Source organism: Onychostoma macrolepis, chromosome 24, assembly GCF_012432095.1.
Source record: "Onychostoma macrolepis isolate SWU-2019 chromosome 24, ASM1243209v1, whole genome shotgun sequence".
Taxonomy (NCBI): domain Eukaryota; kingdom Metazoa; phylum Chordata; class Actinopteri; order Cypriniformes; family Cyprinidae; genus Onychostoma; species Onychostoma macrolepis.
The window spans coordinates 5,025,850-5,053,411 of NC_081178.1; the positions used below are offsets into that span (position 1 = coordinate 5,025,850).

A 27,562-nucleotide genomic window follows, 5' to 3' on the forward strand; every position below is an offset into this window, starting at 1 on the left:
TACTTCAGTTCAAAATTAGCCCGCTGGTTTGCGCAAGTCCTGTGAGTTCCCACTGTGTAGTGTGAGGTTGCTGAGTAATAATCCAGTAAAGGACTTTCACATGAGTGAGAGCTAGTCTGGCTTTGCCATAGTGGCCCCTTCAGAGACCCGGAGTCTTCAAAGAAATTGGCAGCAAAGTGAGATCAACATAGGGAGGAGGTGTAACATTTGGGATTTGTTTGGGAGCCGAACAGGTTCGCAAGGACAGGTTCATGTGTCCACAAAACCACTGACTTTAAAATGAGGACATTTCATTGGGATGCACAATAAATCTTGTGACATTCCCACATCTTCTTCCACTTCATTTCCATGACTTTTCAACTTGGTTTGGACTAACTTTGAATCCTGGATATAAATAGAGTCTCCACCAGTGTGACTTTTAAATTAATGATAGTAGTTCATACAACTTGCTCTTTCCTTTTTCCGTCACAGTAAACTGCAAACACATTTGCAGCATGAAATACTTAAACTGCACTTTGATGAACTCCCACAATGCAACTGTGGGAATGAGTCAAACTATATTAAAACCAGCTCTTTCCATCACCCATGACCATGTTTAACTGTAATTTCTCTTTTACTGTTAATTCGGATAAAAAAAAAAAAAATCAGCATGCTTGAGCAACAGATTTAACAGCGCAGTGCTTTTCAGGAGATTTCAGTAAGATTCTGTTAACGTTCTGTTAATGTGCCGTTAAGGGCCTTCTCATTTGCATACCATTACAAGCGCTATGCACATGTAAACATTGGGCTAATTGTTATTCAATGAAAGTGTTAAAAGCCTAAAGGGATAGTTCACCCAAAAATCGATCATCATCAGCAGTCTTGTTTTGGACCTCATTGACTTTAATTGCATTTTTCTTCTTCAAGAAACATTCACCTTTCCACAGATAAAGAAAGCCATACATGTTTGGAATGACATGAGGGTTAGTAAATTATGATTTAATTTTCATTTTTGCACAAACTATCCCAACAGTATGGATGTCAAATAGAAACGAACCGTCACTGAGTTATTCAAAAAGTGTAAATTTTATTTTTTGTACAAAATCATACCATTCATTTACACTTTGCAATACAAAGTACAATCATATCAGTGTCATATACATTCAAAAAAACAATTACATGGCAAAATCTCTGAAGTTCCTGATGAAAAAAAGGCACATGGCAAAGTATTGCATGTCTGAGTGCTGGTTATCTGCTGTTGCGTTATGATAGCACAGCAGTTTAAATACTTTTAATTCAAGAAAATGTCATTTTGCACTTGTTCCCTGTTTAAAAACTTGGCGTTAATTATTCCTTTGGTCTCAAGCTCATTGGTGTGCCACCATCTACGGTGTGAAATGTCTGACCGATTACCTCTAAAAAAACAAAAAAGAAACAAAAAAGTGACCGTTACCCATTTAACATTCAGTCACAGGCATATCAATTATTGCTCATTGGAGAGGCTACATGTTTAAAACCTCCCAAATAGTACGTATCCGTAAACAAATGTACAGTACACATCAACCCAACCAGGACAGAGCAAATACTGTTGAAATAGAAGGCACATGACGGGCGCATGAATCTGCGTTTACACTGAAATAAAAAGGCTTCTTATTCAATGAATTAAGACCATCAGGGATCCAGTAAACAGTCTTTTGTTTTGTGCCGTTTCCTTTCTGAGGGTGTCGAAGGCTCTCCAGGAACCAAACTTAAAGTGGAAAGGCTGTTTTGGGTCAGTTTTACTTGTTAGCGTGTAGCGTCTTGGTCGGAATCTGATCTCTGAATGACTCCACAAACACTTTATGCATTCAGACCCTAGGGCGGTGCATTTTTAAATCAGATGCGTTTTGCGCTTTGTATCCAGTTTATCATGAGTATACTGACAGGAAGAGCAGATCCGAGATCACATTCACAATCGGAGGCACTTAGTGAATGTGTGTGTGTGTGTGACTGTCTCAGTGTGCAATGCAACAGCCAGATTCCTCATGTTTGTGCAGCAGCGACATGCGAGAGAAGGTTTTGGAGCAGTTCTTGCACTGGTATTTCTTCACGTCTGAGTGGGTTTGCAGGTGAGCTCGGAGGTTGGACCGGTCTGCGAATGCACGACTGCAGTGGGGGCATGAAAAGGGTTTCTCACCTATTGAACACAAAAGTCATGTCAGTTCATAATGAAGTACTGCTGCACCATGCAATGCAACGTCTAACACAATTACTGGCTACAAATTGTGCAAAATACTTAAAAGCATTCAATCCATAGCATGCAACAAGAACTTTAGGTGTGCATTATAGATCTGCATTTTTCCACTCAATTGTGTGATCTTCTCTCTTCTCACCTGTATGCGTCCTAATGTGTCCCTGCAGCAACCAAGGTCTGGAGAAAGCTTTCCCACACATTTTGCAAACGCACGGCAGTGTGTGTGTCCTTATGTGCATCTTTAGGGCCCCTAGGCTGACGTATTCCTTCTCGCAGTACTTGCAGCTGAATGATTTCCTGGTCTGTGCGTCGCAGTGCAGCTGCTTGTGTTTCATGAGTCCAGAATACGTGCTGTAGGACTTGTTGCACAAACTGCACTGAAACTTCTCAGCGTCTGACAGTTTGGTCGACTGTATCCGCTCGTCTTCATCGCTCCTGGGGCTCTCCGAACCGCTGTGGTCTTTATTAGAGGACGTGTCGGAGAGGGACGAGGGGTATCCGGAGATGGGGGACAGGTCGCTGGGCAGGGGTGACAGGGGCAGGTTGCTGGTAGTCCACACTGTTATGGGGTTGTACGACACCGGGCTTAACACTTCAGGCTGAGGTATAACAGGCACCGGGAGGGTTTTTAAGACATATGGAGAAATAAACACTGCAATAAAAGGGGAAATGCAATTGCATTAGTTCACTGGGTACTTGGCCTAAAATACTTGAGACGTGACATGCTATATTCTTAAATCTGAAACTATTTAAAATGCATTTTCCTTCTTTTATAGTTATGCATGCCGCTTTTATGACCATATTTATTGAGAAAACGAGTATTTGTACTTATTTAAGATATGCTTTCCCCTAGAGCATTCATACAGCAACTCATGCAGCAACTACCAGTTTTTATTAACTCCTTTACATGGAGTTACATTCAGGCATTCATTTCACAACACTGATATCATTGAAACCATTCGCCAAAAAAAATCCTACGCATGTGTACTGGATTTTAAAAGGAGATACTTTGGAAACAACCCTAAAAGTGGGATCAAATAAGATCCAAATGGATAAAATGAAACGGCTATTTTGTCAGTTTTAAGTTTATTCGGTAGGAACTGTTTCCATTAGGATCCTTTGGATTGTTTGCCAATTATTCCGTTTTAGTCTATGTTTAGTATTCATGAACAAAATATCAAGAAAACAAGCAATGGATTAATTCAATAGGCGCAACTTTTTAATATGTTGCAACTCAAAAGTGTCTTAACTTTAACGAAGAGTTGCAACACACTAAATAAGTTTAATAACTTTAACTTTTCACTGTTAGGACTTAGAATCATCAAGTTTATTACCTGTTGGACTCTCCAGTTCGCTATAATTCGGTTTCTTGGCTGCATTGAAATGCTTCTTTACTAGGAATGAACGAGGCATCCTGGAATACGTATAAAGTCGACTGGCAGATATAAAGGTCCTCTCTTCTCTTTTATAAAGTCAAATCACTGTAATCCTTATTGCTCGGTCCAGCAGGGCTTCATCTTCCAGCGCAGAGCAGCTCTACTCCAGAGCCTCAGTGCAAAAAACAAGTAAATACTTCCAATCAGGTGCAAAGGGAGGGGCCGAGCATTCGAAACGTGCATATTCATGAACTCCGGCCCAATCGAAATAGAGGCGTGGTTTGTAGTGGGCGGGGTCAGAAGCGACTGAGGAAAGGAAGACAGGTGTTCACGCTAGGGATGTGTATGGAGGTGAAATAATGTTCAGACTTGTCACAGATGGTCAGAGCACACAGATTGTTGGAATGCCATTATTCTTGAATGTTTAAAGCAGGATAGCCCATTAAAGAAAAATATGATCCCTAAAAGGGAATGTAGATCTTGTTAACTCTTGATCCTGGTTTATTTGTGAATACTAAAAACCAAAACAGCAACATTATAGTCTTTATGTTGGTTTGGTGGCGTTTAATTTTACTAGATGTTCCCCTAAAGCGTTCATTTGGTCACCTCTCACTAGTAATGTTTAAATATACGTTATGTCAGTTTTCATATCCAACAGTTTAAAGATGTGTTTTCAAAAATAGCAGTTTCATATAAATTTAGCCATGGATTTAGAGTTAAAAGTTTACAGAGTCAAGTTTAATCGCAGTTCACTAACGCCCTCTTGTGTTCACGCGAGTAACTCTAGTATAACATGATTATAGTAACTAGTGTGAACATGAGTTACCTCCGACTTGTGAATAAGGTTAATTAGGTCTTGTGTAATTATTATTATTTTTTTATAAACAATGAAAAGGGCTTGACAAATAAATTAAGGTTAAAACAGAATATTTTAAATAGCCTATATAGATAAAAATTTCAGTAGCTACGTTTTTCTGAAAGAGTTCATTGTTTTATTATACATAAGCCTGCTATATTTTCAAAAATTAGACTATATATGGCGTGATGGACCATATAATCAATAAAACAGCTGAGTAGAGCAATCAAAAGTCCAAAGAAGTGCTAGGCCTATTTCTTGAAATTTACAGTTCAACATGTTTCTTCTAGTTTGTGTTTGTGCTGTATTTTTTTAAATTAAAATAAATGCCATTGTGTTTTATATTTTGTTGTCTAACGCAATAAATTTTAAGTGTGGCTTGAGTGTCCAATTACTTTTTGAGGTCACTTTATATTCATTGAGTTGTAAAGTCATTACATTTGTATGCTGATAGAACCCATTAGCACCTCTTTACATTTAGTACATTCTAGAAGCGATTCATAATTGGAGAGCTGCTTTTACAAATGAAAAAGGACAAAGAGTGTTTTCAGAGTAAATGATGATAGGTTATAATGGCTCAGTATCCTATAGACCTTAAGGATAGCACCGTATTTAATTTTTGACGGATGAAAACGAGGCTGTGAGAGATTAAAAAAAAAGAAAAAAAAGAAATTTAAATACAGTGTGCTCAATGGATTATACTGTTGTTTAATAACGAAACGCTCTTCCGGGAAAAAAAAAAAAAAAAGTTTTGAAAGTTGTGTAAATTACGTGATCTAGGTACCAACGTGACATTGTAAAGACTGTCGATCCCTCACAGCCTCATTTCCATCTGTGTTAAATTCAACATGGCGTCTAATACCCTGATTAAGGTCTACTTAAGTCAGAAAACTTGGACCAAAATAGACCAGTATATTTGGCACAGAGTGATTGAAAACGCAGTATACAAAATGATATTTGGATTAATTTGCTGTTCAAGAAGCATCAATAAGAAAAGTGAATAATAGGTAAAATCAATAACCATCAAATGAAGATAAACGATAACCAACATCACATCATTGCTGTGAATATAAAGAAAGCACCTCTCAATAGGGCCTCTTGTCTTGAGTAATTAAAACAGGCACACGCTAAGCAGATTTTCTACCTCTTCTGGGGGAATTTTTAATTGCAAGTCAGATTCCTTATCTGCCAAAACTAATTACAGAAATGGAGGTAGTATCCTTTGTTCATAGCGTCATAAAAGCAAGGGCATTCATTTCTCTGTTCTCAATGACAAGAATAAATTTGTCTGTATTTCTTTTTGAGTCTGTGTTTGACAATATAAGCACAGTAAAAATATTGTTTAGCAGTTTGTTTTATTGCAGCAAAGTATTATATAGTGAAAATATATTGCATTATATTTTCTATACAAAAATAATACAGTATTGCATTTTAATTATTTGTAAACAGTTGCCTGTAATTTGCAATTATTTATGTCAACCACTCTTGACAACTGTTTGCACTTGCTTTGTTGACTCCAATCACACAGGGCCTGATAAATGTATGGACGAACAGAGACTGGATTGTGTTTGCTGAGAGAGGGGAAATAAATGTGAGCGCAGCACAATCGGGCTCCTTCACAACCTCTGGTTCAAGAGATCATAGTAACAGCCTTTCTAGATAAAGTGCAATGGGAATAGATATCCAACAGTATGCCTGATGACTCAATATATGTTCTATATCAGTGTTAATCTCCTGTGGAGACTGTATAAGCAAGTCATTGTAGCAGACGCTTTTATCTAAAGCGACTTACAGTAGTTATTACAGAGATGGTCCCTCCGGAGCAACCTGAGGTTAAGTGCCTTGCTCAAAGGCACAATGGTGATCGCTCACGGATAACCTATTATGGGAGTCAAAATTGTAACCTTTTCAATATCAGCCCAGATCCCAGATACACCCTGCATACTGAAAATCAATAGAAAATCTAGCAAAAGAAAAGAAAGAAAGAAAGGAATAGAAAGGAAGGAGGGTGTTATTACTTATGAGGCAAAGTTAATATAGGCTAATTATCGTTTTTAAAATTTGCATTTGCATGTCAGTGATGGAGAAAACTAGAGCAGATAGAGAACATGCTGACTGCATGTATTATTGACTAGTTTATACTTAGTAGAATAGTATGCAAAGGCTCTTCATGCTAAATTCTCTTTTCTGCAGCATAGCTAGAGTCCCAGCGTGAACTCATTGTTAACTGAAATATCTCTGGTAATTTGTAATGTTGTGTAGAAACATCGTTGGTTATGTAAAGCTTTGTGGGGAATGTTCTCGTACAGCCCGTGGGTTCCTCTGCCTCCTTCACCAAATAATACCGCATTGAGAATCACGCATATGATGGAGCCTTAAAGTGCCACCCTCTCTTGCGTTTGTGCACCGCGTCTTTTTCCCCTCAGCTTTGATTTTCAGTAATACATATTCTGCTGATATATTCAGATTAAAATGGACAGATGTTTAGCGTCGGTGAACAATGAAAGAATGAAGGGGGAGAGGAGAGAGAGACGTAAAAAGCGCTTGTGGTTAGCATAGGCACGTTCGGTTCACTTAGCGAATCGGTTCATTTGGGCGCTTGGTTTTAAACGAACCGGTTCAAAACACGAAACCATAAAGATTGAGTCATCGCTCTCAAATGTTTCCGGGTGCTTGAGGTTTTATTTTACAATTAATTTATAGATAAACCCGGAGTTATTATTTATAGCCACTTTATGATTAGGTTATAACTTTGGATGTTATTAATTTGTATGTCATCCTCCACCTCAGTTTGATCCAAAACATAGTTCTGTAGATAGGAGTGGAAGATTATTCTGCACAGTATATTTTATATACACTATATTGCTACATTCCTTAAATTCTACATAGCCTAGTAAACCAATACTGTGAAGAATGGAAGCATGCTTTGCATGCTCTGTTTGGTAAAATATAGGCTACTCTGCATCATGCAGTAGCCTATGTTTTGTACATTTAGAATACTCGGATAGCTTTTACATCTGGCAAATTGTGAAGTGTTAAAAAGTGACCCAATTTACCTGCATTCACCCTATACAGTGCACTGCATGTGTCCTAGTGCACTCAATTTGTCAATTGATTTTTAGTGTGACAAATGAACTGTAAGTAGGCTAATATCAGTGGTTTTTACTCTCATTGTTTGACCAGACAAACAAAAGATTAGAAATTTTACTCAAAACTGGATTCAAAATGCAGACATTCTTTTTTATTTTTATTTATTTTTTTATTTCCACTGACAACCCTTCTAAAAAAACAATAGAAGCCCAATAGAAACCATCACAGAAATTCCAATGGTTTCCATTAAAATACCATTATAAACCATTAGCTTTTTCCAGTAAAACCATTACAAAATTCCGTTTTGTAGTGTGTTTTGGGCATTTTTACAATAGGATTTAACATCCCACCAATAGAATCCATCACATACCAGTAGACACCATTACAGTTTCCATTAAAACCAATACAATTCCCATTATAACCATTACATTTTCTATTGTGTTTTGGGCAGGGTTCCATTGTTTTGTTCTTTTTCCAGCAGGGAACAGGACGTCACATAGGCTACTAAATTACACATAGCCTACTTAGGTCATGTGTGTAGCACACTATTCGAAATAATAGCCTAGACACTGTGCAGCTACAGTATATATAGCGCAAAATGCAGTACAGTGCCGTTCCATTTCGAACACATCCAAGTTCTCCCACATGCGAGTGATTTCGCTTTCGCACGCTTTGCGAATCGGCTCGATCGAATCATTCAGAAGAACCGGTTCAAAGAATCGTTCGTTCGCGAATCGGACATCGCTACTTGTGGTTTTCAGCCGGTCATTATTATTGCTCAGGATGCCTAGCGACAGCAGAAGATATGTAGATGGAAAGCTGCATGGCTCGGATTGCGGAGGATGCTGGAGAACAAGACGACAGATGCGTCTCGCCTGCTGTGGGAATATAAACTAAGAGCAAGTTTAAAGGACTCGCTTTGGAGGATTTTGCCAAAGGGTTGCGGATGGAGACTGTGCATTAGTGGTCGTTATGATCCGGAGGCTGATCGTCACTCGTTTTCACGTAGACAGTGATGACAAATGCAAGAGAGATGGAAGAATTGTGAACTTGAATGAGTGTTACCAATTGCAAATTACCACCTGTTAGTTGAATATCAGGTAAGCTTTTATAACTAGTCGTACTGGGATTTCTATGTAATGCAATACAAGAGATGCACATATTTTAATTGACCAAACATTTGATCAGCTTTTCTAATAAGTGTTTCTAACCAAATTAGTCACCATTCAAACAGATCTAATTATGGAGATGACAACTAAGGGAGTGAGATCCAGTATCTCACTGAACACCCATCCAAATGATCTAAAAACGAGGCTTTGTTGCCTAAACTTGAGAACACAAATGAGTGTGTGAAGCCTTTGATGCTGCATTAGAGATGCTGGAGCACAGAACAGCCTGCTTATGCACATTTTGCTGTGTCAGATCTTCCATTCACATCAGGTGCAATAAAGCACATACCTCCTTATGCTAAACATTGTCTATCAAATTGTTCTTGGGCTGGCAGCCCTTCAAAGATGAGTCTTTAGGGACGCCCATCCTTTTTAATTAAGGGTTTGCATGTCCTCAAGCACCCAATTTGTCCTCAGTTTAATGTGATTGAATAATTCATTTAAATAAACATGTAAATATGATGTAGCTTGTTAATATTTGGCATGCAAACATCTCCCAAAGACATTTTTTTTGTGTGTGTAAAGCTGCTTTGATTCAATATGCCGAAAGCACTGTAGACATAAAACTGACTTGACTTAGCAGCACCACAAGTGTCAGACGGTCAGCTGTCATCTTTTTTGTTGCGACCCATCTGTGATTGTGTTGTATGTGTTCGCACTCATATCCATTATATCAATTACGTATTTTTCTTGCTCTACTAAGCAAGTAACTAGAAGCAATAGCCGCTGCATTCTTCAACATGAACAGGCCAGCATTATCATAATGTTTTGCCAGCGTGATCTACGACAGATTGCTCATTACGCACATACACCCTATAGTGCCTCATTAACACGAAACACTGTTTAAATATAGTGATAATGGTTCACCGTGTCGAGGGAGGAGTGACTGTGCTATGTACGTTGTTGACTCAACCTGAATGTGACCTGTAGACAGCTGGTGAATGTCTTGTGGCTTTCCCTTCCTTAAAAAGACATCTTTCTTAAGTCTTGCATTTTATGCAACAATAACAATAGGAAAATTCTCAGATACAGCGATCAACCGAACCAGAAAAATATATGCAGGCAGGTAATTAGGGAGTCAAGATTTTGTCTTGAGCTATTCTGTCAAGAGAGCAGGAAACAAAAATAGATTTTTTTGTTTTTTTGCACAGAATAAGAGTTAGTTTATGGTTTTATAAGCATTCATAGAAATGGTTTCTGAGATGATTAAGGTTATATTCTAATGAGAGGCATGCTATCAATATTCATATACCTTTAATGAATATTTAATGTTTGATATGTCTGTTACAGACAAAAATAAAGGTTCTTTATTGGCATTGATGATTCCATGAAGAACCTTTATCCTTCTGTTCCACAAAAGGTTTTTAAAATGAAAGAAAAAAAAGTTTCTTTTAAAAACTGTTCACTGAATCCAAGAATGGTTCATCTATGGGATATACTATAAACCTTTATTTTTTAAGGAATAGTTCATTCAAAAAATGTACTCACTCTCAGGCCATCCAAGATGTAGATCATCAGATTTGCTCACCAGTGGATGCTCTGCAGTGAATGGGTGCCGTCAGAATGAGGTCCAAACTGCTGATAAAAACATCACAATAATCCACAAGTAATCCACACGATTTATACTTCAATTAACATCTTGAGAAGCGAAAAGCTCTGTGTTTTAAAGAAACAAATCCACCATTTAGGCATTTTAACTTTATCATTGCTTCTGGCTAAAATACCAATTTGTTTAAAACTGTTTTGGGCTGTTTTTGCTTGTAAACAGTGCTTGATCTGTGTGTATTTCTCTCCTTAATTAAGACGAAACAACTTTATCACTGGACTTGTATTATATTCAGAAGCAATGGTTTGAAGTTAAAAATGTCTTAATGATTTATTATTATTATTATTATTTTTAATCAAATATGTAGCTTTTTGCATTAATTGATGTACTGGAGTGGTGTGGATTATTGTGATGTTTTTATCAGCTGTTTGAACTCTCATTCTGACGGCACCCATTCACTGCAGAGGATCCATTGGTGAGCAAATTATGTAATGCTTAATTTCTCCAAATCTGTTTCAATGAAGAAAAAACCTACCTTAACCTTGGATGGCCTGTGGGTGATTAGTATTTCAGTAAATTTTCAGTTTTGGGTGAACTATTCCTTTAAGAGTTAACACTTTCATTCCCTCTTCTTCATGCATGTAGCTGTTTCAGACTCACTAGAGAACCACCCTGAGATCCCCATTGCATTGTAAATGTCAGGATGGCACCAGTCAAATCTTTGCTCATGCCTGCAGTGCACGGTTTATCGTTTTGTCTCACTTGCAGTCGCAGCGGTGGCAGCATTCAAGGTTACCCAGGGTACCCTGAATAGTAACTGACAAGTGCTCTTTTGATCCATTAGGCAGCGGAAGCATCCAGCAGACATTTCTCATAAAATGTGATGGGACAGATGGAGAGACTTTTGTAACAGCAGTGATTTCTGTGGAACAAGCTTAAAAGAACGCAGAAACAATGAAAATGATGGGGTGTGTATAAGAGCAATATGATGATAATGGTGCACTTTGATGCTGGTGCTCTCTGGGCTAAATTATAAATAGTGTGTGTGCTCTAATGCAACACTGCCATTAGAAATTTCAATGCATAGAATGTAACAATTGATATGTCAGTCAAAAATGTCTTGCGTGAACATTACTCTGAATATATACAAGATGGTTAAAAGTGCATCCATAATAACATGGGTTACTGATACCTGAACATTTCTGCAGTGACTTGGACAGTGTACGCCTAATAAAAAGCCCTCTCAGAAGAGTGGAAGTTGTTATATCAGCAAAAAGAGGACCAACTCACTGTTAATGTCTATGGTTTTGAATGTCAATATTCAATAAGCACGTATGAATGTTAAGTTTGGTGTTGGGAAGAGTGGGGTAAAAAGTGTATCTTTCAGAATCAGACAAACTGCATAATTCTTTGTCACATGACCATATTTGTAAAAAAAAAAAAAAAGCCAGTTATACACAGCTGACTGTGTTTGAGTGATGAACATACAATTTAAATTTTCCCCTTTGCGGGTAAAATGCATTTTATTTCGAAGAAATTTCTAAAGGTCTAAATATATTTAAACATACAGTTTTTGACCAATACTAATACAAATACTAATGCAAAATATTGACAATCCTTTCATTACATTCATGAACTCTGAATATTAAACAATTTTATGGATAGTTTATGAACATGTGAATAAATTGCATTAAAATGGTAATATTGTACAATAAGAACTTATTAGTTAACGTTAGTTAATGCACTAACTAACAATAATCAATACATTTGTTACAGAGTTTATTAATCTTTGTCAACATTAGTTAATAAATGTTAGGTCATCTTAGTTCTGGACCATTAATTAACAACCTTGGTATAAATAATGTATTAGTAAATATTTAAATTTACATAAACTAAGATTAATGAATAAGACTAGTAGAAGAATTGCTCATTGCTAGCTGCATATTAACATATTAATAGTTGCATATTAAGAAAAAAAACCTTATTATAAAGTGTTACCAATAAGACATTAAAATGGGAATAAACGTTGGATTACACAATGTAAATAAGTAAAAATGGTAAAAAATTATATCATCAGTATTTAATATAACTATTATTATACACACAATAGAGTTTGGGAACTAAAAGTTATATATATTATAACATGTATTTATATATCAATAATATTGTTAAAACGAGAGGAACATTTTTTTTCTTTTTTCTTTTTTTACTGAAATATTCATAACTCTGTATGTGTCTACACTGTCATTGAGCCGTAAAATGTGTAAGCATGTGTGTTTCTTTATTTGGATGCAGATTGTCATGGAGCATATGGTTGTTTCAGAACGTGTAGTGTGTTTGCAATGCATGCAAGGATGGTCAAAGTCAAAAGTGAACAATAGCTTCAGGCAGTCATGCTCATTCATTCTTGTCAAGCACACACAATAATAAGCTGAGCTTTTTGTTGCCAGATGATCCTTGTGTCTTGGCTGATACTTTATGTTTTGCAGGTTAGGCTGCTTGGTTTCTAGAACAGAACCCCATTTCGTCATGCTGTGTGCTTGTTTAGCTGATTCCTGACCCTTAAATTTTATTGGCTTGAAAATGGGTGTTTCCACAAACACAGAACCGCCCCTTGGAATGCCTCAAAATGATGCAGCACCTTTAGAGACGTGATTGGTTTTGGAATGAGGTGCCGTGCGCAGTTTCCATTGTCATTAAGCTCAGCGTCGTCCGTGTGGGGTTTCAGTGCATTGGGATTGAACGGCCAGGTGGTGAGAGTATAAAGTAATGGGTCATGAATAATAAACTCTCTTTGCATTCTCATTCACACTTGCACTGATGCTCCTGCATCTCACGAGCTGCTGAGGGTTAAGTACAGCATTCAAGGGCAGCATGGTAGTTTTTAGCAACAAGCGCCATTGAGTTTTTCAGCCTCTGTGCACTGGACCTGAGATGTGAACTACTTATTTCTACCTCTGTGTTCCTGCATTTCTTTAGTTCCATGGAACCTGTCACATCCATAATGACTGCCTGTTGTAGTTTATAAATTTATTACTGTATTTACAATATATTTACAGCATATTTACAATTTATTTTTCCTTGAGGATCACAATTAAGATCACGAGATGGATCAGTGATTTACAAAACCTGAAGCAAAAACAAACAATCAAACAAAAAAACTAGGAATATAAGTAACGTATCTATTTTTTATTGAAAGTTGCTAAATGATTCAGTTACTCACTAATAAAGACAGTGTCAGTTGTTTTGTTCTTAAATTAACAAAGTGTTTGGAACGCGATTATTATCGTTTAGTGAAGCTAAAATTGAAACTAACTGAAATAAAGCTAAAATAATATAAAATAATATAAATAAAATATTAGTTGCCTTGGCTACTAAATAAATAAATAAAACTAAGACTAATAAATGAAACCTAAATAAACCTAAATATTAATATTTTTAATAAAAGTAATAAAAATGACAAAAGCACATAACAACATTACTAAAAAATTAAAGTAAAATTTAATTGAAAATTGAAAAGCTGAAAAATAAATGCTAATTCAAAATAAAAACTATAGGCTAATAAATAGTAAATAGTACAAAAATATTACTGTTTAATTAAATGAATCATTGGTTAAGTGAATGAATCATCAACAGTTACTTGTTTCATTCCTGAATGAATCGACATCAGTTGAAAGAATTTGGTTCATTGACTCGCTCATAAAGAAGTTTTTTGAAAGAATTGCTTGAATGAATGATTCAAATGACTCACTCATAAGGAAGGTCACTTGTCGCCACCTAGTGGCGCAAAGATGTAACAAAGAAAAGGTCACTGAAAACTTCGCACAACAAATGTACAGACTGACAGTTTGTCTGAAATGAACACAGACCAGCGGAATGACAAACAGCGAAAAGTCCCTGAACCTTTGTACTGTTATATCAGTTAAACTGTTTTTAAACATTTATAATGATAATTTTACGACCAATAAGATCGGTAAGTATTTATTACTACAGACGTGGCCATGTTTGTTTACATCGCTGAAAATGAACATGAACATGAAAATTCGGTGCGAATGTTCGGCGCGATGACGATTTTGAATCGAAACAATAGATCCCTATGGGGCTATTCACACTTGGCGTAAACTTTCACAGTGCGAAAAAGTGAGGATTTTTTTTCGTCCTGTGTTGTCTATTTTTTCACCCGTCGCTCCGTGATGAAATGAGCAATTAAATTTGAGCTTAGATCACGTGCCCAGAGCAGCTGCTGTTGCACAAAAGGGTGAGAGTGGAGGCGCTGTTTCGAAAATTGGTATCTGTGAACAAATTTATTCTCGCATGTTCTTAATATAATTTCTGTTAATTCTCCACTGAATTATGTGATCTGGAGAGCACTGTCCATTTTCTTCCATGTGTGCGAGTGTTATGAGTCAGAGTGCGTTCGATCTTTAGACCTTCCGTATTAAAAAAATTTAGTAAAACATTTTTCTTCACATGAAATATGAAAGCAAATAGACACATGATTATGGCGATATATTTTCTGTATTTGTTTTGTATGCAGCTCATGGTATTTTTATAACAATAAAGGATGTTTATGAGAAATGATAAGCAGTGTAGCGTTATTAAACATACAAAGAGTGCATATCTACCAATTATAGAATCAAAATCAACTATAGATCACATTCGGAAGTTATTGAATGCACTCGATGATGGTTTAAATCCATATACGAGATACATGTCTGAGGAAAAATGCATTGTTGTTTGGCGCCACCTAGTGTGCAGGCGTGAATTAGCAAAAGGCACTCGGTGTGAAAGCACCATTCGTCGGCAATTCGCATCGCACTCAGTGTGAAACAGCCTTAAGATTACTAATGCAGCTCCAAGAATGATCACATATTTCAATATCACGATGTTGCTATGATATGCACGTTTAAAAAGACATTGTATTTTTTGCTAGTGTTTCTATAAGATTTCAAATTCTCAATTCTGTGTCAGTTGTTGCATCCGCAACAAAATTAGGTCCATGCATATAAATATTCATCTTGATTGTCATCAGAAACGCGAGTTATCTGCCTCAGCGACGCTCATCATGTTTACTAATGTGTGCCAGTTAGTCTCATGTCAACACAGCTAATTTATTCTGTTTTTAATGGGCTGGTCTCGCTGACAATTGAAGAGAGAGTCTGCTAACTCATAAACAAACCAAACTTTGTCTTGGTCTTGAATAAACGATACGGCTCGGTCTGACAGCAGCAGTAATTACCCATCTTTGTTGGTGTAATGAGTCTCATGTGTCCATTAGGTTTCTTCTGGCACCTCCTCGGTACTTTCAAGCACTGCCTTGCCAAAAGTCATCCGTCATGGAGAGAGAGGTCAAGACTTGAGTCTATAAATCTGCCATTTGCTAATTTACCGAGCCTCATTCTCATTGTTGCCTCTATGTCAATGTGGTTTGGTGAGGTGATGTAGGCCAGCGGGTCTCGCCGGTGTATTAACTAATGAGGGCTGAACAGACACCCGCCCAGCGGGCAGGACAAGGTTGCTTTTGGCAATGAGATGTCAGAGCAGGATAATGTGAAAGGATGAAGCTGGGATGAAACTTTAATCAAGCGTAACGCCGTGACCAGGCTCTCTGCAGTGACCTTTGCATTGCTTGCCCTAAACGTGTTCAACAGAGCAATGGTGTCGAGAAAGCTGAGAAACACTTGATCAGGCCTAACAGATCTGAGTCAGTGTGACATTTCTATCTGGTCATTACTTCAAGCTTGAAACTTTGAAGTTTGAGATGAGATCCTCAAATATGTGTTTTTGTCTTTTGCAAATCTTAACGTGGTGGAATCTTGTTACATTGTATTCATAGACTGAAGAGTTACTTGATTATTGTAGTTTTCAGCCTTTGAGGTTGCTCTTAATGTCGTCACAGATGTTTCTCCTAAAATTTCTTAGGAAAGACAGAAATTAGATGTGTTTATATTATATTCCTAAATATTATTTTATAAATATTATTAGATAATTTTTTTTACAAATATTGCAATTGATTATATTTGTTTTTAATTATTTTTAAATTTAACTTAATCATAATTGCAGGTATCTTGGCAAATCTGAGCACAGTTTGAAACATTGTTGGGGTCTTTTGCTTAAAAGAATTGATGGAATTGCATAAAAATGCATGAAATTTGCTCATAAAAGTCAATTTGCTCTCTAGTTAATCTTGTTTCCATCTTTGTGAATAAAAATAATCCTGGTAATGATATATGCTTATGATATATGTTTATGAAAGAAACAAATGAAACAATTATTGATACAGTAGTAGTTTAATGTAATAAAATTAATGTAGATATATGATAGCTCAAATAATTTTATCTTAGAAGTAACTGGTGAGAAATGCTCATATTATATAATTAAATATATTATACATGTTATTATATATTTATATATGTCTATGAGAACAAATTGAGATATTAAAGTAATCACATTTGTAATAAAAACATTCTGGTAATGATTTATACATGTATATATTTATGAAATCAGCAAATGAGACAACCATTGATACAGTAAGAGTAAAGTGTTATAAAATAATGTGGATATCTTGAATAATTTTGTCTTAGAAGTAATTGGTGAGAAATGCATATGTTGTATAATTAAATATTATATTATACATGTTAATATATTAAACTATTTTTATTACATTATATTATATTACTGAGATCTTTGACTTATTTTTTTATTTTTATTTTTAATTTAACTTAATCTGGGCAAGCATGAAAATGCATGAAATTTGCTCATACAAGTCTCTGTTTGCTCTCCAATTAATCTCATTTCTATCTAGAACAAATTGAGATATTAAAGAAATCACATTTGTAATTTCCTGGTAATGATATATATACCATGCAACTGACTGATTACCATATTAATGCACCATGTATTTATATAATAGTTCATGGATCATGTCCAAAAAAAGGAAAAAAAGGAAAAAAAGAAAGAAAAACAACAACATTGTAGTATTTTTGTTATGATTGAATGCATTTGTAAGGATGCTTTTGTTTAAAAGTGCAGGGTATAAAACAATGCATTACTTGGTTTGCTGTGAGGCGGTGCAACTTAAAACAGACTCTCATATATAAGCGTCAGATTTATTGTATTGGTTCCTTGCTGAAATAAAGCAATGGGAATACATCTAGCAATATAATTTAGCCAATATAAGCTCATTTTATGCATAATATCAAATAGAAAACAACCGTGTTATTTGAACAAACACTGGTTGAAAATCACTTTGTAGCGTGACACGGCAGTGTGGTTTTGCCTCGATTCCAGGCAGTGGAAATGCCCAGTGCCCAGAGCAGTGTGAGTGTGTTTGCTCTCTCTGTGTCTTGGCTGTGAAATACACAGATAAAATGTGGTTTTCTGGCTTACATCTCATGGGAGCATGTTCACTCACCTGCTTGAGAGAAACCCGGCGAAAAACATCGACCTTGATAGGGCATCAGCGTCACAGACAGCAGCGTGGCGAGCCAACCGTTTGACTTCTTGTTTCTGAGTGTATGCGGGTGTTCGTGGGAAGATTAGATTCATTCCTAAAGGAAACATTAACTGCATACGGTTAGTTTCAGCAGTGTCTGATGCCAGCAAGGAATACAAAGCGACATTTCTAAGCAAAATCATTTTATTTTTTAGAACACAAAAAGCAAAAATAATTAAATAATTAAAATACAGTTTAATAATTAGGGGAAAATTAAAAAGAAGCACAAAATACAATGGGACTCTTATTTTAAAATGTCTATGATTTGCTATTGCTTGTTATTACAGCTGCTCTTTCAAAAAGATGACAGAGAAAAAATGCACCCTTACAACCATCTACAACAACATAAAAACCATGAAGTTAACATTGTCATAATTCATAAACAATCATAGATCATAAGAAATCTATTGGCATAAATGCGCGGTGTTCATTGTTTGCGAACTGCTCTGAAACTGAGCCTATAAAATGCACAACAATGCAGTGTTTTTTCCTTTGAAACATGCAGTGCTCATATTTATTTGGTTAAATCATAGCCTTTTAAATTTTAATAATCACATTAGTTTGTATTGGGATTTCTGAATTTTCTATTCTCAAAATTTAAGATCTCCTGAAATTTGTTATACTATTTAAGATATTTCTGACACTTTATGACCTTAAATTTCATATAACTGATTTTTTTAGAAACTGAAAGAACAATAACTGTCTGTAAAAATGACTATAACCGTAATTATACTAGCGGAACACCAACGCACAATATCAAAACTGCTGTTTTGTTGTCTGCCGCTTTAAATACTTGAACTCTTTAAAGTCAGGTGGTGTCTGATTTGCTGTCAATGTTTTTATCGTTAATAAGCTGGAAAAAAATCATTCTGAAAATGATTCCAATGATATTGTTTCACTGTGGTGTTTTTGTTATAGCTTTAATGTGGACTTCCCTAATCTCATAGAGTTAGAACGATAAATAAAACTTTATAGTTCTTATTATCATTATAGTTATTATCCTTGGTGTGAATGAGCATTAAAGCTACGCCTACATCCTACGTCATCCGCTGGAACAACACTCTATCGCGAACGTGTGTACGACAGTTAGTGGAAGCTAATAAATAAATTATGGTTTATTAAAGTTTTAAGTATACATATTTTTCTTACACAAACGCAACGCTTCGCTTCAGAAGGCCTTTATTAACCCCCTGGAGGCATGTGGAGCACTTTTCATGATGGATGAATGCACTTTTTGGGCTTCAAAATCTCGACCCCCATTCACTGCAATTATAAAGCTTGGAAGAGCTAGGATACAACTCTGATTGTATTTGTCTGAAAGAAAGTCAAATACACCTAGGATGGCTCGAGGGTGAGTAAATCATCATTCATACACTGTAAAAAGTGATAAGTTGACTTAACTTAAAAAAAATTGAGGAAACCCGTTGCCTTATTATTTACTTAAAATTAAGTAAATCATAATAAATAAAAAAAAGTTAAGTGAACTTGACAATTCCCTTAAATAATTTTTTAAAAATTATTATTTACTTAATTTTAAGGCAATGGGTTTCCTCAATTTTTTTAAGTTAAGTCAACTTATCACTTTTTACAGTGCACGAAAATGAAAGTTCTGTCATCATTTACTTACCGTCAAGTTGTTCCAAACCTGTATGAGTTTCTTCCTTCTGTTGAACACAAAAGAAGATATTCTGAAGAATGTTGGTAGCCAAACAATTGACGGTACCCATTGACTTCCATAGTATGGAAAAAATATTATGGAAGTCAATGGCTACTGCCAAATGTTTGGTTACCAGCATTCTCCAAAATATCTTCTTTTGTGTTCAGCAGGTTTGAAACAACTTGTGGGTGAGTAAATGATGACAGAATTTTCATTTTTGGGTGAACAAGCTCCTCAATACATTTTACAGTATGCGTCTATTTATAGTTGCAAATGTAAGTGAAATGCTCGCTCTGTTAAGCCCTGAATACAGTTCCACGGTTATTGCCAGAGCATTTCTCTGTAATTTAGCCTGGATCTTAGTTGCTCGGTAAAATATTGAAACACTTTGAGCTGCTGTTGCACCAGGGTCTCACGGAAATGAATAGCTTTTGTGGCGGCCCGACGGTCTGGCCATTATGATGGTGATAAGTACATGAGTTCCCAGTCCACTGTGACCGGTGGAGACCACAATAAACCGTTTTACAGCAATAGCCAAGTTATAGTTACAATTGCAGCGTTTTATCAAAGAAAAGGTTAAAGATGTCAGCTGGAGAAAAACGCAGAAGGTTAGTCGGCCAGGATATAGTTCGCTAATAGATGAAGACATGCCGAGAAACTCTGTTACACAAATTTACAGTTAATAAACATGTCCTAGCCGCTGTAATAACACACACATATATGAAGCAAGATTCTATGAGTCAGCTGAGCATAATGCAGTTTTAACGATGACAAATAGTGGTTTTATTTTAGACGTTTCAGAGGGAAAATCGTGGGGTTGTGAAATTAAATGTGTGAAGTAAAGCTCAGCATGTAGAAACGTGCACAGAACGGCCATGGATGAATTAGCCTCAGGGAGGGAGATCACATTGCATTATGTTCTGTTGAAATAAACCCCTGCAAACTCCAAGACTGAGTTAACGCAGTAGGCAATTTACAAAACATACGTCTTGTTACTTTTTTTGGGGCTTATCCACAGCTACTAAACCGAATGCTTTCACATATAATAGTTTCATGCTTTTGCTATTCCTGCAGATAATGCTCTTAAAGTAGCGAACTGTCTCGGAGCTGAATAGTTTGGAAGCAGTCGTGCACTAACATTATGAATCTAAAGGCTAGTCGTGTTGTTGGAAGCCTGGCGTTTTCATTTGACAGTATTGACTGTGTGCTTTGTGTCTCAGAATCTCTCTCTCAGGGAATGAGGATGAAAAAGACGAGGCTCACAATGGAAGAGATGTAAATTGCTTTAGATTGTTTTGCTCTCAATGTTGGCCACTAAACGCAATTACCAGAATTCAATATTTCTTTTCAAAGTCCTGAAGAAAAGATAAAACCATTACAATTGGGGGATTGATGCGTTCTCTAGGCAGCAGCAATGCATTACTAACCAAGTATTTTCGGATTTGTTAGTTTCCACATAAAGAGGCCAAAATATCTCGTAGAGCAGCTGTTTTGAACTGTTTTAAACATTGAAAATGTTCAGCGTTCACTGGTTTTTCATGATGCATTTGTATGTTGGTAATTATTTGTTTAATATATTAGTATTGTGCAGTGCTGGTTGGTTTGACCAAAAGTCTGTATCTCATTTTTTTTTTTTTTAATTTAGGATTCTGTTCTGTGTCAGCTACGCCACGCAGATACGTTGTTTACATTCAGATCAAAGTGCAAACAATGTAGAAAATGTATCTGCGTGGCGCAGCTGACACAGAACAGCATACGCTGTTTGCGTTCAGTGGATACTCTCCAAAATGGCGCTATAGGGTGACTCGGAGGAGACGAATTGTTGAATAAAGTTGTTATTTTTGTTTTCTTTGCGTACAAAAAGTAATAGCTTCGTAAAATTACGGTTGAAGCCCTGATGCCACATGGACTATTTTACCAATCTCCTTACTACGTTTCTGGACGTTGATCATGTAAATTACATTTCTATGGGAGGGTCAGAGAGCTCTCAGAATTCATCAAAAATATCTTAATTTGTGTTCCGAAGATGAATGGAGGTCTTACGGGTTTGGAACGACATGAGGGTGAGTAATTAATCACAGAATTTTCATTTTTGGGTGAACTATCCCTTTAATATTTTGTTTATATTGCCAGTCAATCAATTTATGAATATATTACCACATTTAGAAATGCATTAATATTAATTAATTAAGTATTATTAATATTAAATAGTCCATGCTGGCTGGATTAATTTGTGCCAGTTTGATTAAATGCAAATCGGAAAAAATTGGAAAAAGAAAGACATTTTCTTCTTCATTTAAATGAAATAGTTCACCTAAAAATATGAAACTTTCACCATCATTTATTCCTCATCATGTATTTTGAAACAGTTTCGATAGCTTTCTTCCATGTTCCACAAAAGGAGTTATTCATAGCAGAATTTCCGAGTTGCTCTTTACTATACAATGAAAGTGAATAGTGACCACTGTGGTTATTCTATCCAGCAATATTTTCAGTGAATAACTTACATTTCGCAAAGGTATCATGTGGCTTTATAGCACTTATAGTATACTGTAAATATAATAAAACATTCTGTTAAACGTCTTATTCAATGTTTCACAGCAGAAAGAAATGACATAAAGGGGAGTAAATCAGAATCAGAATGATGACAGAACTTCATTTTGGGTGTTTTCTATTGCTTTAAAAACTTTGCAAGATTATATGGTTAACTGAATTTATTTGCATTTTCCACCATTTGAAACCAGACCAACACAACTACATTTGAAAAACAGCTGAAAAACAGCTCCCGCTGAATGAAACAGAATTCCGGCGTCTTGATTTTTTTCTGTTTTTAACTTGGCACAGCATTTTAAAAGCGCAATGCTCATGGTGGAACATTTAAAAAATGACACTCTGTTACAGCTGGAGATGAAATTAAAGAAACAACTTTTTAGAGAAGCTTTTACAGCACAAACTGTTTTAATGGTGGAAGCGTAGCACGCTGCCTGCAAGCTAATTCAAGATTGGATGCTAAAAAGAGCAAAAATATATTAAAGAATTTACCTTGCTAATCAAATCATTCTACCTTACTAACTCCTTGCTTTACTCCAGCAGCTGTAGGACTCTGGCTGGGCCTGAGGGCCAAAACCCTGTACTGGAATAAAGAAAGGAAGAAAATTAAAACATCAGCCCTTAACCAGCATCTGCAAAGACTCCCCTGCCTCCTTCCCCATGGCTTGACCTCCATGCTGTGCTGTGCTGAAGATCTTTCCCTGGAGGTAAGCCGAAAATACCCAAGCCTCTAGCTGGAGCTTGACAAATCGACTCATTTGCTGAGTAGGTGATCTTAAAGGAATAGTTCATTGAAAAAACGAACGTTCTGTCATCATTTACTCACCCTTGTGTCATTCCAAACCGGCATGACTTTCGTTCTTCCCAGTTTTGAGTGCTACGGTTGCTAGTTTATGGGATTTTTATGGTGCTTTTTTGTCCTTATTGAAGCTTGACAGCCACTAAAATCATTTGTTGGGTGGAAAAGAGCAGCGTCAGCATGGTGTTTCACAGACAAACTCATAGGGATTTTAATTTTTGAGTGAACTGTTGTTATTAGAAAGCATATTAGACTCTATTTCTTGTAATACTGAGAGGAACGCTGTGTTTCACTCTGTACATTGCAATGCAGAAAACGTAATTCTTAGTGACATCTCTCAGAAGGCTCAAGGAATTGTTGCGAGACGCCCAACCGATGAGGTGCCTGTATTAAAATAATGTTGCAGATGAAAAAAAAAATGCCATACTGCACTGGCCTGTTAACATGCAAATCACATCTCATTTTCACAGAACGGCAAAGCGAGTGAGTCAGTGTGAAACTGTATGAGCTGAATGCCAGGCATGTTACTGAGAGAAAGTAAAGCATAGAAACAACACATAGTAAATTATGTAGTCACGGTGAAGAACACGCAACAACATTTCTATTTTTGGTCGCAAGCCACAGCAAATGCGATTTAATGAGATCTGAATGTATAAGAATGACCTTGGTATTGATTTTTAGCTGTGTTGCGCATGGTGTTGTTTTTAATAAACCAGTACTGTAACAATAATACATGGTAATAGTGTCATAAAATACAAAGTGTTAGTTTTTTAAGGCATATCTCAGGATGCTGCGTTATAGAAAAAACTATAAGATTATATTTTGCATTAACAAAACCAAACCTGTTATTTGTACAAGTTTTGTTACTTTATTTTCATCACAGTTAAGCATACACTGTAAAAAATTTCAAGCGGTCTCAACTAATTATTATTTAGTAACTAGTTCCACAGAAATTTTACGTTCAGTCAATTTCTGACTTCAAAGTTTTATAGTTCATTCAACTAAAATGTTTTAACTGGTCAAACATTTAGAAGACCACAGCAAGTTATGTCAATTAAAATTTAACCTTTTACTCCATGTGTTTTATGTGTTATCTCAACTGAGATTTATTATTTGGCAATTATCGTAAGAAATAAATAAACATATTTTATAGTTTAACAAAATTATTAAAAATGATTAACTGGTGTTTATCAATCAATAAAAACACACACATTACAACACATAATAGCCTTTATTTAATAACAATCTCCATTTATAACATTTTTCATACAGACTAAACATACAGGAATGAAGAAAAAAAGTCACCTACATCTTGGATGGCCTAAGGGTCAGTAAATTAACAGCAAATTTTCATTTTTGGGTGAACTATCCCTTTAAAGCTCCAGTTGACAAACATTACATCTGTAATATAACTGCAAAATTCAGTTGAAACTTTGTTTAATGAACTAAGAAAAAAAAAAGACTAAAATAAGAAAAACTAAACAAGCTAAACAAAATGTTAGCAAACAAACATTTACAAATATTATTACTGTTCACAATTACATCTTTAAAATGAGGCAGAAGTCAAAAAAAAAAAAAAAAAAAAAAGAACCAGGTGTTACAGTATATAAAATCAAATCAAGTCACCTTTATTTATATAGCGCGTTATACAATACTGATTGTGTCAAAGCAGTTTTACAAAGTCAAACAGGAAAATAGTTTGTGAATAATGCAAGAGGACATTAACAAGTCATTTTTCCAGTTAAAGTCAGTTCATTGGTGATTCAGTGTTGACATCATCCAGCTCTCTTCCAATAATGTCTGTGCAATCAGCCAAGCGTCCCCAAATAACCAAGCCAAAGGCAACAGCGGCAAGGACCCAAAACTCCATTGATGACAGAAATTGAGTAGAAAACCTTGGGAGCAACCAGATTCAGTCAGGATGGGGCAGTTCTCCTCTGGCCAGATGATTTAATGGTTTATTTCTAGGCTGCAACACAGGTCAGATTGAGCAGAGGACTTGTCTGGTTCTCGTGGTCTTGTCCCGATGGCCAACGAGGTCTTTGGAGGGGATCTCTGGAGCTCATCTAGCTAACATGCTCTCCGTTGTCATTCAGAGCTGTCGAGGTCATCTCTAGGTGCTGATCCACCATCTGATCTGGATACGGACTGGACAAATCTTGCAATTTGGCCACACCCTGATGGAGAAAGAAAAGTACATTTTAAGTTCAAAAAATGAAATGATGCCTTTTAAATCATTTGCAATGTATCAATATCAGTTAATTAAATTTGTGATGAAACAGAAGATGCAACCCTTTTTTTTCCTCTTTTTTTTTTGGCACAAATCCATTCCACAATCCATTGCACAACAGGGAGCATTGATGCTGACTGGATTTGTAATAGAACATGTACATTTCATATTATAGAGATAAGTTACCTTAAATAGCATAAAAATAATATCAAAATATAACAGTCCTGCCTGTTGTTGATAAATACCAATGGTGACGTTTAACAAATTGATTGATCAGTTGTCCCAGTGTTTACTGAGCCACGGTCTGTCCCAGTGCAGGAACCTGTGCACGATCTAGTGATTCACTACCTAGGGAACTGACTGAGACGCTTTGAACGGCGATTCAGTTGTTCATTTTCGTTCGGAACGATGAACTTCTTTTCCAAAGCGCCATTCACGAGACCAGAAACGCCGTGTAACGTTTGAAAAGAGCGACGTACATTTCACCGTGGCTTGTTGTTAGTCACGTTTAATGTCGTCTTTTTTACTTCACGGGACAATTGCAAAAGTTTACACACACACAAATCCATTCAACACGCCTATGTTAACTTCAAATGAGCGCATTACTGTGGTTTACATTAGTTGTATTAAGCATAATGGCTTATAAAAGAGAGAAAGACCGCTCGATCTCTTCATATCTTTTCACGTCACAAAACACAAAAATGTCATACAATACACCAAAATTTGCTAAAATTCATTATAGTAACACAGCTTTTGACATTAAGTGTTTTATGGATTAAACAAGGGCTAAGCTACTTGTGGCATTCCCTTCACTTAAATTTTCCTCAGACATATAAATTTGTGTATAAATATATATGTTTTAAATAAAACATTTAGGCCTACACCTTTTTAATATACATTTTGATAAATTCAGTTTAACGTTAAGTGCAAATATTTATTCAGTGCCACTTAACGTTACCTGACGCGTGAACTTGACATAGCCTACACTTAAATATCCAACTCAAAACACTTTCTAAATGTCCACTCAAAAAAATCTAATATGTTGCATGATTTTCTCGTAAAATTTAGTCTAAAAAAATAACATTTATTTAGCGCAACTTACCTGAGGCGTGAACTTGACAAGATGGCGGCGCTGTTTCTCCCGCGAAGTCACTCAGGCTCGTGCAGAATGATCTCAGTGTTGGCTGGATTTGTTTTTATTAGTTTGGTCAACATTTAGCATGCTGAACGTTGACTGGATTTGAAAATAACCATTCATTTAATGTTTTTTAAAATATATTTGTGCAGACTTAATATAATATGTCTTCTCAACTAAGCCCAAGCAATTAAATTAGTTATTGTAATGTGAGAAAATTGCTTATTTTGATTTAAAAAAATAATTTAAATAATATACGTTATAATTATGTTACGTTAAAAACCGGAATGCATGACAATAATAAGAATTTATGTGCCTCATTAAGTCATTGTTATGAATTTATTAGGGTGCTAAAAGTTTTTTATTTGTGTAATTTTTAAAACAAACTTTTTTTTTTTATATTGTGTCTTTTGTTATTGTTTGTGATGTAATTTTTTATTTATTAGTTTCTATTGCCAAAAATTGCCTGAGAGACTGTCTTAGGCCACTGTGAAAGGAGATTCAAGCTTAATAAAAATGTAATAGAATATTTAAAAAAAAAAAAAAAAACCTTTACATTCTAAAAAACTATTCTTAACAAAGTGAATGATTAAAATAATTGAAATCATTTACTTTAATAATCAAATGAGAATCATCATTAATAATATTACGAATTGCAAAACAAATTATATTAAAATGTCTGAATGCATTACGGTAATGCGAATTTAGGGAGAGATGAGCTTCATAATGTCACAAAGTAAAATATCCTAAAATTTTTTTGAGGTGAAAATGACTTAAACATGTTTTGTGACATTGTTATGGCTTCATTAGTGCGCTAAAAGTTTCATATTTGTGTAGAAACTAATTTTCTCTGTTAGCATAATGTTTTTTCTTATACTGTGTCTTTTATCATTGTTTGTGACATGTTATGTTGCTTTATTAAATTCTATAGCCAAAAAGTGCCTTAGTGACTGCCTTAGGCCATTGTGAGAGCTTCATTGAATCAATAAAACATAATGAATATTTTTTAAATGTTCTACATTATAATAAACTATTGAGCGTCCTTCTCCACATTCCTCTGCTGCGTCTTTGATAGATGACAATGAGAGTGATTTCATTAGCCACACGTTAGACTTATTGGCTTTTCTGGGTCTGTATGAAGGAAGCTGCAGATGGCACGCGAGTGGAAAGACCTGTAGACCTCATAGAGATGTTTATTAGGGAACACTCGTTCTTGCCACACCAATGAATTATTCATAAAGCTGCTGTCTGAAGGCCTTGTGTATTCTGCCAGGACTTTCTTAGCTGGAATCGATCCGTGGTGGAAATTCTGAGCGATCCGCGATGTCTCCTCCAGCTCAGAGGTTTTAAAGGGGCATGTAGCTCATTTTGACAGATGGCACTCAAGAGGTACTCACCATTGCTGCTTTGGAGACACATATCCTCTCCGTTATGAGCCTCAGATTGC

At 35.8% G+C, this 27,562-nt stretch overlaps 2 protein-coding genes across 5 annotated transcripts in view; one reads left to right on the plus strand and one right to left on the minus strand.

The window, feature by feature from the left end:
* Positions 1 to 918: 918 nt before the first annotated feature.
* snai2 (snail family zinc finger 2) lies at positions 919 to 3,782 on the minus strand. The gene is made up of 3 exons (XM_058765491.1): positions 3,547 to 3,782; positions 2,352 to 2,864; positions 919 to 2,155 (listed from the first exon to the last, which is right to left on the minus strand). The coding sequence occupies exons 1-3, from the start codon at positions 3,623 to 3,625 to the stop codon at positions 1,974 to 1,976; spliced, it is 774 nt and encodes a 257-aa protein (XP_058621474.1). The 5' UTR covers positions 3,626 to 3,782; the 3' UTR covers positions 919 to 1,973.
* Positions 3,783 to 8,310: 4,528 nt separating this feature from the next.
* The window catches only part of sntg1 (syntrophin, gamma 1), a 53,384-nt gene continuing 34,132 nt past the window's right edge, over positions 8,311 to 27,562 (plus strand). For 2 of the 4 annotated variants that reach the window (XM_058765425.1, XM_058765428.1), the window contains exons 1-2: positions 8,311 to 8,634; positions 22,492 to 22,658. The gene's annotated coding sequence lies outside the window, so the exon portion shown is untranslated. The remainder of the gene's footprint in view (positions 8,635 to 22,491; positions 22,659 to 27,562) is intronic. The other 2 variants (XM_058765426.1, XM_058765427.1) reach the window with 2 other exon arrangements.

What these genes read in the sequence shown, in the direction of transcription:
- snai2 (XM_058765491.1), bottom strand. Translation starts at nt 3,625, where the DNA reads ATGCCTCGTTCATTCCTAGTAAAGAAGCATTTCAATGCAGCCAAGAAA. An exon ending in CGAACTGGAGAGTCCAACAG is followed by an intron (nt 2,865 to 3,546) that starts GTAATAAACTTG and finishes CTTTTATTGCAG; the next exon opens with TGTTTATTTCTCCATATGTC. An exon ending in ACACATTAGGACGCATACAG is followed by an intron (nt 2,156 to 2,351) that starts GTGAGAAGAGAG and finishes TGTGTTCAATAG; the next exon opens with GTGAGAAACCCTTTTCATGC.